This window comes from Macaca mulatta, chromosome 17 (assembly GCF_049350105.2).
Source record: "Macaca mulatta isolate MMU2019108-1 chromosome 17, T2T-MMU8v2.0, whole genome shotgun sequence".
Classification (NCBI taxonomy): Eukaryota; Metazoa; Chordata; class Mammalia; order Primates; family Cercopithecidae; genus Macaca; species Macaca mulatta.
Genome location: NC_133422.1, coordinates 92,080,783 through 92,094,510, shown reverse-complemented (window position 1 = coordinate 92,094,510; position 13,728 = coordinate 92,080,783). Strand labels below are relative to the sequence as shown.

The 13,728-nt window shown below is 37.7% G+C and overlaps 1 protein-coding gene across 9 annotated transcripts in view; it reads right to left on the bottom strand.

Moving 5' to 3' along the window:
* MBNL2 (muscleblind like splicing regulator 2) overlaps window positions 1–13,728 on the bottom strand; it is a 170,994-nt gene that overhangs the window by 27,801 nt on the left and 129,465 nt on the right. For 2 of the 9 annotated variants that reach the window (XM_028837227.2, XM_077973884.1), the window contains one exon: window positions 9,545–9,698. In XM_028837227.2, coding sequence (XP_028693060.1) covers window positions 9,545–9,698 — 154 coding nt within the window. Of the gene's footprint in view, window positions 1–50; window positions 146–1,432; window positions 1,469–9,544; window positions 9,699–10,331; window positions 10,386–13,728 lie in introns of all 9 variants that reach the window. The other 7 variants (XM_028837222.2, XM_028837220.2, XM_028837224.2 and 4 more) reach the window with 7 other exon arrangements.

The window sequence follows — 13,728 nt, the reverse complement described above, 5'->3', positions numbered from 1 at the left end:
ACTCATTTAGAGTTTGGGATTTGTGAAAGAAAGCTTTAAAAGGAGCAAACCTGATTGGCTGTGGCTGTTGCTGCGAAGGGGACACTTGTTGCAGGAGTTGTTGCTGCAGAGACAGTGGCGGACGTAGCGCTGTGCATCATGGGTACTTTCAGGAGGGGAACCATGGGAGCAATGAACAGGAGGGTGTAGCATTATGGTAATAGAAGTGGTATTTTGGCATGGTGAATATCAGAGCAGCAAGCCATCATGGGTTAAACCAGCAGATGGCATGCAATCACAATGCAAAGCAAGGAAGCATGGGAGAGAAATAAAAAAGGGAAAATAGCTTATTACAAGTACAATTAAAGGAAGTTTTAAAACATAATCAGTGATTCCCAGAAAGGCCAAAGCAGATTACTTTGGTTGATGTATTTATAAACATTTTACTTCTAACAATAGATCCATTCCCAATTCAGAGTATACGGTGTATGTAATAATGGTTGTTTCTAAAATTGTGAAAGGTGATGTCTGATGAAGCAAGAATATGTGATCATCACTTTTAATCATAAATTCTGAGACATCCAAGTCTCCATATGGAGGCCTAATTTGGGATAGGATGTTCTTTGGAATTATGGTGAAATTGAATTTTTTTTTTCAATTTGGAACTGCTTACATGAAATGGAATTGCTGTGGGTTGTGGTTTATTTGAATCAATAAACGATGGAGCAAACATCATAGCCTTGATGCAAATTCTAACACAGTTACTCTGAAATAGCCAGACAAAATTTTCAATGTTTCTTTTTCTTGACTCTAAATAGATCTAATCCACATGTCTTAAAGACAGACGTTTGTACCAAGGCATTCATGTGTGTGAAGACAACTATCTGCTATTAAAATTGAATGGCTAAGGGAATGCTGAGGTCCAGAAAAATCATGCCAAATAAATCAACACTTAAAATTAGAAAAGATAATTAAGTTAAGAAGCTCAGACATTCAGTTTCAAAATACATCCATTTATAATTTGTAAAAAATGAATACTTCTGGGAAACTCTGATCGCTCTAACACACAGCAAAGAGGAGATAAAGGCACACCACTATGAAACTTTCAAACATTGATGAAATTAGCCTGCCTCGCTGATAGAGTAAGCTCTGTTCCTTACGCTATACCATATAAACTATAAAGAGAAACAAAACACAAATCATTAAAAAGCAGACTCGTACTTGTGGCTTTATGTTTTTGTAGTGATTGTTCTAGCACAAGAGGTCACATTAAAACCGTCATTTTCTTAAATATACAAGTACATTTTTAAAAACCTATATGTTAACTCTAAAGCCAAATAAGCCTTCAAATCTACTATTTCCTGTAGCATTTCTACCATCTCTGAAATAAATTTCAAGCAAGTGAAGGTATTGTACATCATATAAAAGACAAATAAAAAAGGTTGAAACCTACCAATACTGGTAGCGGGTGTCATGCACAAAACTGACCCTGATGTCATGCAATGGTGGGTGGAAAAAGTGAATAAAGGGAAAGAAACAGGTTAGCGGTTTAGAGTTAACATTCAAAGTGAGATTGAAGCACAACCAGAAATAAGTAGGGTTAGTTAACACAGTCTTTTAGGGCCATTCACATTGTCAGTACAGACACAAATATATCAGACTTATTTTAAGCCAATATTATTCCAAGCTCACTCCTTAGACCACTGTCCACACTTTCTATTCATATGCATCGACATGATTCTAATAAGAATGACATGTGATAATGCTGTGGTGTCCTTCCTCTAAAACCTCAAAGTATTTTACAGACATTATCAAGTTAATCCTCCAAGGTAGGAAGCAGGTATTTTACAGATGAAAAATCTGAGGCATAGTAACTCCTCCAAGGTCATGCATGGTGTGGGTCAAGGGGAAGGGTAGAAATAGAATTCTCTTCCTAAATCCAGGTCATCTTTTATATTCACTAGAATACACTGAACTTCCTGCATTAAAAGTTTACTTGTTTGTTTGACTGTAAATGTTTTGTGTCAACAATGGTATGAAAATAAGAACAGTATTTAAGATTTAAGATATTCTCCAAATCAGAAACTTGCAGGGCAGGATGGGTGAATTTTAGATTACTGCTTGAAAGCCTAATCACCTAGGAAGACTGAGGTTCTTACAGGGAATGACCTGTATGAGCACATGGTCTTCTCTCTGTTGTAAGATTCATTGTGATAAAGGAGTAGTGCCTGGCAATAAAGCCTAAACACTGTAGAGGCAGAATAGTGCAGAGTTGCAGCTGAGTTAGGACCGGGGCTAAGGAATTTTGTCATGACTACTACAGGGTGATCCCTGAGGAGGATTTCTGGCAAAACTAGGAAATCTCAAGTTGGTGTCTGAGTGGGGAGGTAGGAGGTGGGAGGGGCGATTTCAACCCTTTCTTAGAAATAGCTGTCTTACTTGTGGTGGTCATAATTATCATACACGCATCAGGAAACTCTGACCATGAATATTATATTCATGCATGTTGTGGAGAACTGAAAGAAAACTGTATTGAAAGCTTTGGGGAATTATCTGCTACTGGTTCAGTTCCATGAAAAAAAAGTAATACATGGATTTAGATCATTGAAGACTGGGTGTCATGTAGGTGCCTGAGAAGTAGTTTCTTGTGAATATAGGAATGTCCTCTTAGAGTTTCAGAACTGACTTCTGAGATATTAGTTGGAGAATTTGAGATGTGTAGATCTTTATTCTCTGTGGAGCTGTTCACGCTGGAGGGCAACTTTTTGCCTGAACTACATTTTGATCAAGCTAACATGACCTAGTCAGGAAAGGGGGCTATTTAACTGGGCTACAGCCATAGTCTTCAACAAATGTGGGCCAATACATCCAACTTAAACCTTTCTCCAGCCCTATTCTCTCATCTTCACAATCAAACTTCTGGAAATCTACCTGCACATAAATGTTTACTTCCCTATCCCTACTGAGTCTTCATTCCTCTTCAATTTGGCTTTCATTTGACCTCTGCACTTAAATTGTGAATGCCAATCACCAGGAAAATCCCATATTGCTGCAGCCAGCAGGAACTCTCCCATCCTCACCTCACTGTTCCTGATTCTCAGCAGCATTCAGCACTCTGCCCTTCCCTCCATCGGAAGCCACTGTCTTCCCTTAGATTTTTGATCTCACACACACACACACACACATACTTTTCTTTCTGGCAAGTCCCTTTGTCTACTTTGCTGAACGACCTTCCTTCCCTGAACTCACTCTCTCTATGCTGGAGTTCCTCAGGACTCAGTCATGGATCCTTTTCATCTATGCTGCATTTCCTGTGGTGTATCGTTCACTTCGTGGGTTTGGATTCCAGGAGCTTCCATATTTGTGTATCCCACGCAGATTTCTTCTCAAAGTTCCAGGTCCTTTCCTCTAAATGCCCCCCTCACCTCTCTGCTTGGATGTCTCATAAGTGTATCAAATGGAACAGGACCGAACTTTGATCTTTTCACAGAAACTTTCTACACCTCGGTCTATGGCCACACCACCCTGAAAGCGCCTGATCTTATCTGATCTCAGAAGCTAAGCAGGGTCGGGCCTGGTTAGGACTTGGATGGGAGAAACTTTCTACACCTCAGGAGATACCTGATGGGCATCACCATCTAAGTAGAGCTCTAGTCTGAACTGAAAGTTAGGCCTGATACCCCTTCCCCTTGTGAACTTCCCAGGTCCAGCTCACCAATCAGCCAAAGCAATCCTGCTTCTAGCATGCAGCTTGCAGTCATCTGTTTGTCCGTCACAACTGCCACATCTGAAGTCCTGGTCACCATTATCTCTAGGCTGGCCTATGTGATAACATCCTACGTGGTCTTCCTGCTTCCATTCTCGTCCCTCCTTAGTTCATTCTCCAGCTGCTGGCAGAGTAGATCTTTCCAAATGCAGGCCTGGCCACTCCGCTGCTGGAAACCATTCAGTGGTTTCTCATTGCTTTTAGGATAAAGGTCCCCTGTGGTCTAGTCTCTGACTACCTCCCCAGGCCCTCCTACACCTCTCTTCCCTGGCACCATGATACAGACAGATTAATTTTCTTTTCTTTGAACTGAACACATTACACATTTGTCCTATTTTTGAGCTTCCCACAAGCTGTCCCCTTGGCCTAGAATAATCTTCACCTCACTTTTTTCATCTTCCAGATCTCAGGGTATATGTCACTTCTTTAGAAAATGCTCAGTTGTTATTTTACCTAACTCCCCATGCCATCAAGTCAGTTTCTATTTTTAATCTCACTGAACTCTACTTTTTCATTCATAGTACAGGTTGAGCATTCCAAGTCTGAAAATCTGAATCCAAAACGCTCTAAAATCCGAAACTTTTCAAGTGCTAACATGCCCCTCAAAGAAAATGCTTCTTGGAGCATTTCAGATTTCAGATTTTCAAATTTGGGGTGCTCAACTAGTTAATGTAATCCAAATATTCTAAAATCCGAAAAAAAAAATCCAAAATCTGAAATATTTCTGGTCCCAAGCATTTTGGATCAAGGGGTACTCAACCTGTACTCATAAAAAAAATGGCTGAGCACGGTGGCTCACACCTGTAATCCAAAAACTTTGGGAGGCCGAGGCGGGTGGATCACCTGAGGTCAGGAGTTCAAGACCAGCCTGCCCAACATGGCGAAACCCCATCTTTACTAAAAATACAAAAATTAGCTGGGTGTGGTGGTGCGTGCCTGTAATCCCAGCTACTCAGGAGGCTGAGGCAGGAGAATCACTTGAACCCAGGAGGTGGAGGTTGCAGTGAGCAAAGATCGCACCACTGCACTCCAGCCTGGGCTACAGTGCAAGACTCCATCTCAAAATAAATAAATAAATAAATAAATAAATTCTAATTGTATTTTCTATGGATATTTGTTGAACATTGACCTTTCCCCCTTTCTTGTAAACTCTGGGAGAGCAGAGATCTTGTCTGTCTAGGTCTATGGGGCACATAGTAGGTGGTCAATGTGTTGAATGAATGTTCTCTGCCATTAGTAAGAAGTGTGCTGGGAGTGATTTGTTTCTAAAATTTAATAAAATACCCAGTTTGTGAGTTGCTCCGTTATAGAGTCAACCATGGATGGATTCAAAGTTACACCTGGCCGGGTGCAGTGGCTCACGCCTGTAATCCCAGCACCTTGGAAGGCCGAGGCGGGTGGATCAAAAGGTCAAGGAGATCAAGAATGGTCTGGCCAAGATGGTAAAACCCTGTCTCTACGAAAAATACAAAAAAATTAGGCGGGTGCGATGGCAGATGCCTGTAACCCCAGCTACTCAGGAGGCTGAGGCAAGAGAATCGCTTGAACCTGGGAGGCGGAAGTTGCAGTGAGCCAAGATCACGCCACTGCACTCCAGCCTGGGTGACAGAGTAAGACTCTGTCTCAAAAAAAAAAAAAAAAAAAAAAAAAAGTTACACCTATAAAAATGCCCTCTTATTTTTCTTTCATTCAAATGTGGAGCGGAGGGTCTCTTGGAGAGCTTTGCTGTGCCATGCATGTGAATACCAATGGTACTGCAAATAATCCACAGCTCCCACAGCTGCACTGGGCTAGGATCAGTCATGTCACTTTGGCTTCAGTCCTGGATGTGGCTGAAATCCTTAACCAAATTAATTCCATGAGCCTCTCTCTCTAAGTGGCCTAATAATGCTGTGAATATTGGAAATGCATAGCTTATGCATGTGTGGCTCCCTTACTCAATGCCACATCTCTGCCTTTCTATAACACTCCCATCCTCTACTCTCTGCATACACCCTGTATATACTTTATGTTATAGTTATGATGGACAATTTTCTATTCTTCAAGTACACTCTTCCCACATCCCAAATGGGATGCTTTTCCCCCTCTGATAAAATCTTGCTTCTCTTTCAAACTCCTAGGCAAACTTCTCCTACTTCGGAAAGTCTTCTTTCTCCATATCCTTCGTAACCACCACCTGGTGCACATGCTGGAGGCATAATTCATTGTCCCCTCTCCTTCACTCTTGAATAGCTTTGCCCAGACCCTCAGGTACTGTTTCATCCTCTGCATAATATTTGGTTTTCACATCATTATGAACTCTTTTGTATTCTCATTACTGGCTCTGGAACCCAGAACATAGTACGGGTTCAAGGTATGTTTGCTGAATTGAATGGAATAAATTTTGTTGTGCTTATGCAGATATAGATGCCACTGAACACTGATCAATCTTTCACCAAGTCATGTGACAATCTGATGTAACATTTACACATTTCTCATCATTAGGCCATATCTGGACACTGTCCCCTGTTCTACTTATTCTGTACTTTCAATGTAATGAAATAAATCAAGGAAGGATTCTGTGGGTTGCCTTTGTTCTGATCAGTTGAAGCATTTCACTAAGGCACCAATTCTATGAACAAAGACTTCTCAAATGTTTTCTGCTTCAGTTGCACAAATATTTCAGCTGTCATATCTGTGAGCCAGAATTATCTGGGTAGTTCCGTTAATTATGTATTCCACTTTGCAGTGTAGACACAGCCTCAGTTTTTCCATCTGCAAAATGCAAATAACCATGCCTGCCACTAACAGAACTGCAACATCTTGAAGAATAATGAGATAATGTCTATAAGAACATTTACAGTAACTTAGAATAAACCTGTCAGAGAAATGCCAAGAATTATTATGCTGCTATTTTTGTAAGTGTGTGTGGTTTTGCCACTTTCCTAACATAGAAAAGAAAAAGTCTAACTACTTGGTTAAAATAATCCCAATCAAAAAAGAAAAAAAAAAAAGAAAAAGAAAACTTCCACCCGCGGCAAATGTATTAGGGCATCAACTAGGGCAATAATGATCTTAGCATGGTTTGGGAGAAGACTCTCATATTTTGCATAACATTTTATATTAATATCTTTGCAAACTGGAGGCAGAATTCCCAAAATCCAAATTCACATTGTGTCAATGGGAGAATTTTAGTATCATATCAAAAGCTTTAACTATGAATGGTTTTTGATCAAGGGCAACCTTCAGGAAAACACAAAATACTTTTTTGTTTTATATTTAAGTTTATGTAAAACATTTATAGAAAAATCAAAATCTGTTCATTTAAAAGTAGTGGGTCCTCTATGTACCAAGTTGTAAGAATTATTTTTGAACATCTTCACTTGATTTGCAGAGGTTTCAAATCAACAATGATGAACAATGAGTGATTATCATCTTTATCATTTTAGAAATAAAGTTGAAAATGTGGCTTATAAGAAAGAAAATCAGAAGCAAAACCTTGAGCTATAATGAACAATAAAATTCCTGGTACGGGTTTAAGTGGGTTAAAGATTATTTTAATTTCCTTTTAATAAAATTATTTTCTCTTTCCTCATTTAAGAGAAATGTGAAAATTCTTAGCAGTTGAAATACCATTTCAGAACACTAGATCCACATGTTTGTTCACTCTGATATTCATGTCTTGTAAGAAATGGAAACCCTTCTAGTCACTGTATTGGTGTGCCAGGACCCACTTTTTGGCTTCCAAAGCCCACTGTATTGAGGGTTGCCAGACACACTTAAGCTGTTCCTAAAGAATCCACCAGAGGGCGGAAGTACACAACCACAGCAGCCAATGCAGCCGCATGGGTCCTTCACGCAATACATTTCATCAACAAAAATCAGGTCATTGCATAAGGGATGTTGTTTATCCTTGCTTTGGAAATGTTTAAAAGGCTTCCAGGTGAAATATTTTAAACTGATGATTCTTTCAGTGATTTAACAAATCAGTCATTATTGGGTTAGAGAATTAAACATGTGCTGGAGGGCTTCCGGGTCTTTTGGCAGGCTTAGCACCAGAGCTCCATAGGTATTCCCAGGACATGGTAATGGCAGTAACATCCATTCTTCAGAAACAGGCTTCTCCTTTTACATTTTTCCCCTCGGTATATTCTTCCTTAATTTTTTTTTTTTTATCATAAAATATCTAGTGGCCAAGAGGTCTATAATGAGACACTTTGTAGAAACCACACAGGACATTAACGTAAGTTTACCTTCTAGTAATTATTTTACAAATGTGTTATCTCAAGTAGATTACATGTTAAAACACTGCTATGCTGTAACAGCACTGGGATGTCACTAATTAAAGCTGTAATAGGGCAAGAGTGAACCCCTAATAAATACTGCATTAGAGATTTCTTCTACAAGTCTGTGAATTTAAGATAGGTTCAAAACTAAAATAAGAAAAGTAAACACTGAAAAACCACTTTGCTCACATAATTTATATCTTAACTAAAATATGTATTGTTCACAGGTTACTAATCCATTTCAAAGTGTAGATTTTATACAAAGAATATCACAGAAATATTTTACCTCCCTCTGATGTTAACTCTGATAAGCTATGGGATTTAAGGAAATGGATAATAAGCTGGAAAAGTTCAAACTTATGGATTTGAATCAAAAACCTCTTTTTGTTAGAATTGTTATTCATTTATATTTACCTTCATTTCACTGTTGTGGGCTGAAGAATTTTGACTCACAAAGAACTCAATGGATGGTCTTCCCACCAGGGCTTACGTTATCCCCTGCTTCTAACATTGACTATAAGGTGAAAACCGAAGTCAATTACAGTGACTATCTTTGCATATGGTGTGCGTGTGTGTATCTGTGGTTAGAGATGTCGGTGCAAATAGGGGAGGGATGACATGCTTTATACTTTTGTTTTTTTACTTTTATCTGACTTTTTGGGGTCATTTATTCAAAAATTCACTTTTATCTGCTCTTTTCTTTTTTCAGGAGAACTCTGTGGTATGTGTATATAGAGGCAGGTCTGGGTGGTAGAATGTGATGTAAATGGAGTTGGTCACAGGGAAACTCAGTTCTTTTTCTCATTAGTTGTGGCACCTTGGAAAGTCACTTCTCATTTAGGGGGCCTCAGTTTTCTCATCTGTAAAACAATCATCTGGATGAGGAGATCACTAAGAGTCCTTTAAACTCTAAGATTCTATGACTATTACAATGGATCTTTTAGTGGAATCATAGTTAATGCACATGGTACGTAATAGTATCAGGCATTGGCTTAGACACTGAGGATAAGAGCTCTATATACTTGTGAACTTGGTGAAAGTTGAGAAGGATGGAGAAAGAGATAGAATGGATATAAAAATATGAGTAGAGAATTGCTTTAATTTGAATAGTCTCATTGTTTTAGTGCTCTGAATAGAAATAGAAAAAAAATGGTTAGTATTTACTGGAATTGCTATTTTTTAGGTCATTCACAGTTAACGACAAATTTCAACTGTCACACATAAAAGGTCTTATTTACATAAACAATTTGACAGGGCTTGTGTGAATACGAGAAACCAAAAGCCCTAACTGCTCTCTGTTTCTCATGGGTTAAATCTGTCTTTTCAATCTATCAAATATTTGGCTTTAGAATCCTAACAGTCTTTAGCTATCATTCAAAGTAAGGTAAATACATTTAGATAGCTAGGACAACGATGAATTTCAAACTGTATTATACCTTCAAAAGCAAACTAGATGCCACCAAACAGCTTAAAGAAATGAGAAGAAAGCACATGACCAGAAGGGCACAGGACATAGGGCAGTAAGGGCACATACCTGTTGGAATGAACGCGGCGTGTTGCTGCAACTGTGCGCTGGTGAGAGCCTGCTGGTAGTGCAAGACGCTGGGGTTAAAGACCGCACTGGTACCATTGCTTTTTTCAAGTGCTTGTCTCTTTGGTAAAGGATGAAGAGCACCAGGGGGAAAGGCCTAGAAATGAAGAATTCGATAAGATATGTCTAACTTAAAGCAAACACAACTTCCGTGTTCATAGAGATCATCAATTGCAACATTCTTTTTAAAAATGACAGCTAAGGAGATGCCTCTGCCATGCACCTTAATTTAAACAGCGGCAATGTCGAATGAGTGAGAATTTGTTATTGAGAGCGAAAGCATGATTTCTGTAACCCAAAACGGTAGCATCTCAACTAAGGAAAAGAAAAACTATCAAGCAACAACAACAACAAAAAAATGGCTTCAGCTTTTAAAATGAGTTAAACTATTCTAAGGGGGAGGAAGCATTGGTGTTATTATTAATACCTATTCTTTTATTTAACTAAATGGCAATTTCTTGAATTTAAAGGTTAATAAGAATTATAATGAACATTTTCTGAGTCAAATAATTTAAATTTGCTTCACTCTTTTGGAAAAGGTATTAAAATTTGTTAGGATTAATTTATTTCACAGATTACGTATGAGAATGAGATGGCTAAACACCTTATTGGATTTTTTCCATAAATTAATAATAATGATTGTTCGCAACCAATATTTTACAAGTAATACAAATCTCAGATGGTTCTCTGAAAAGCTACATGCAAAGCGAAAGGTGAAAGGTCAAAGTACCAGGTCTACAGTTGCTTCGAGAGGTCGCTTCATTGCTTTGGCAGTCGACTGAGTCTTTTAATAACAGGCAGCGAGCACATGATGGCAGTGGGCCAATGGGATTCAAGCGAATTAACATACAGGTAAACAGCAAGCAGAGGTGCATCATGGGAACGGCATTGCATTGTGGATAGGTGAGAAGGAAAAAAATATTCTGAATGCAATATACAACGTACAAAACACTAGGCATGCACAACAACAAAAATGTTCTCTAAAGAAATGAATATTACACCTTAAATTAGTATTGAAGCAAAAATGCATCTACTATACCTTAGTTAAAAGCATATAAGAGAGTAAAATATAGATGTTTGAAATTCAGGAAAGTTAATTAAAACAGCAGCTTGCATACACACCATAAGCATTTTTTATATTGCTTCAGAAAAAAATGCAAAATTTGTAAGGGCCATAGGATCGAAGAACTTCTGATAAGTTAGTTTTCAAATATGAAACAATGAATCCATCGAGTAAGGATAAGACCCAAGTTGAAATTTTTCATAAAAATAATTTAAAATTCATAGCTAGCCTAACAAAATGAAGTGGCGAACTGAGACAAAAAATTCAGGCAAAAAAATATTCAAACACAAGATTATTTAGGCGAAACTGTTGGGTTTGGATCTTTATTTTTTGTCTGAATCATGTGGATAATTGTCTCAATTCTTGTCTTCACTCTGCTAGTGTGAGTCTTGTCATGTGGACTAAAGTTCCAAATTTAGTGTCTTGAATTTAAATAGTGAGTTTCCAGAATTCCCCACTTTTATTCCATCATCCTGTTTCTAACAACCAACTTATCATCCATTCTGTTTTCTACTACATTTGAAATGTTCATTTCATTTATCTCAAACAACTTACCGGATTATACTAAGAAAATACCCTTTAAAAGGTATTTAGTGTCCCCCGGTATCAAAATAATTTCTATTTAGTAATTCTATTTGTACTTTTAGCTACAGTCAGTGAGCAACCCCATTAATGAAAAGTGGAACTCTTGGAAAGAACACATACAACAGCTAAAAATAGCAAACAGCTAAAAATAATAGCAAAGAACTGCTTGAAAGATTAGAAGTAAAATAATATCTTTAACTTAGAACCATAATTTTGGGAAGACAGTTTCATTTAAACAACTGAAATAAAAACAAATATGGATTGATTTAGACCACGATGAAAAATTTTCCTATTCTTTGTTAATTGTTGTAAAAAAAAAAAAAAAACAAAATTAAAAATTCTATGATGGAATTCTATGCAAATAAATAATTCAAAGGAATTGCTCCAATGCAAATAAAAAATGAAATACCCTTTTCTATGTTTAGCACAATAGGTAAATCCCTAAGGTTTGTCTAATAAATACAAATATTATATTCCAAAGTTTTGAAATAGAACTTTGTCATTTGACATGAGATAGTACTAAACCTTTAAAATGGGAAACAGTTAATGACATTTTCCTGGATAAAGGATGTTTATTATTGTTTTATAATTCAGGATAAAAAGTATGGAGATAATAGGGGAGAGCTGTGGAGGGGAAGAGACTAGAAATAAAGTAGAAAGAACTACAGGCAGAGAAGAGATTTAGAATGGCCAATGGAGAAGAAAATGTTTTGGAAGGTAGTTTTGATCAGGGTCATCGAATAACATGAAATCAATGTTGTGAAAGTACAATTGTGAACATTAAAAACAATGAGCTGACAAAACTTCTGTGTACTGGATATTCTTTCCTTGCATGTAACTTTGACATCATGTAACTTCCATAATGCCATTTTTGTTTCAAATCTTCCATCCTTGCACAGCTTTGCATTGTTAAGCAGTGCAGGGTTTTCTTTTGTTTTGTTTTTCGAGCTTCAGTTAATTTGCGTCAGCTGAAGAAGGTTACAAAGCCTATTCTCATGGAACACATTGAGAACGTGAACTGGATCGTTAAACTCAAAATCATTTTGGCCTTAACTTTCTGGACTCAATTTTTCCCTTCCCGTTTGCAATCCTAAGTATTTACAGAATGAATCCACTAATGGGTTGATCTTTTCCGACATGTTAACTAGAAGAGCGATTGTGTCTCCAAAGGCTGATATTCATGAACAAAAATTTGACTTAACAAGGAACCATTTAATGAAGTCTCCAAGTACAATGAAAAATAATAAACATTTCCCTTTAGGATTGTCACCTGGAAGGTTAATGTTCTTCTTCTGGTCTTAGTGTGATGAAACTTAATTTCCATAGAATTTAGAATAATCTAGGAATGTAAAAAAACTGAGAACACTAGAGTGAGCAGGACAGTGACATGTATCTCTTTCTATCACTCCATGGCATGAGTTTTCTTTATTAGAGGCAGATCTCTCCTTTTTAAGTAAACACTGAGGTCTTGGAGGGTGGGGTGTGCATATTAACATGCTGTTCATCTCACACGGTGAAGCAGGTATGTGGAGAATGTATTTTAAAAATCCATGTGGATGAATAATCATGTTATAATGTACCATTTTCATATACAGATGCTCAGTTTTCAGTGATTTTGACTGCTGGCATATGTTTACCTACATTGAAAGATCTTCAGGCTTAGAACAGATCTCATAGATCACCAAGCCCAGTGTATCCTAAGATCCTCCTTAAGCACCAAGACAGTTAATTGAGTCCTCACTATGTATCAGCCACTTGGAATCCATCTGGCTGGCATCACCAACATTCTGAGCCTTTGCTTCTCTGGGCCTCTCCAGTTTGGTGAGCATGGGTGATGAGTCAGAGGAGGTCCTATGGGCAGTTAGGCTTTTATTTTTTTGAATTGAGGACCAATCCACCTGCAAGTCAAGGTAATCGAACCAACTGCCCACATCAGGCATGGTAGGCAAAGACCAAATCTGAGGGGTCAGAAAACACTGACAACAATGATCAGAGCTGTCACTTTAAAGTAGGAAAGAAAGTAGACAAGTAGGATGCCAATCAAAGTTCCTGTACAGACTTTCCTCAACAATCAAAACATATCTAGCTGATGGCCGCTTGTCCTGTTTCCTTTTGCAAAATGGTTCTTTCCTTGTGTCACTCCATTTTGGTGTATGTGAACAAAGATTGCTTGTATGAAGATCAGACACCTTTTGTGTTAACACTACCGAAGAAAAGTTCTGTCTGGCTTATTCTCATGTTTAAAAAATTCTGGTGATTGTGATGGTTATGTTTTAAGAAGTATTTAAAAGAATAAGACTCTAAAGGAACTAAATGTCTTTTATTCTGGAGTCAAAACTTTCCATTCTTTTTAAGCATCTAATTAAAATAAGTGGGAAATCTCCAGACAATAATAAAAATTGTACCCTGGAAATGCTTGGGGTTTATATATGGAAGTCATGGATGGAATATTAATATCTTCTAACTGCATTCATCACTC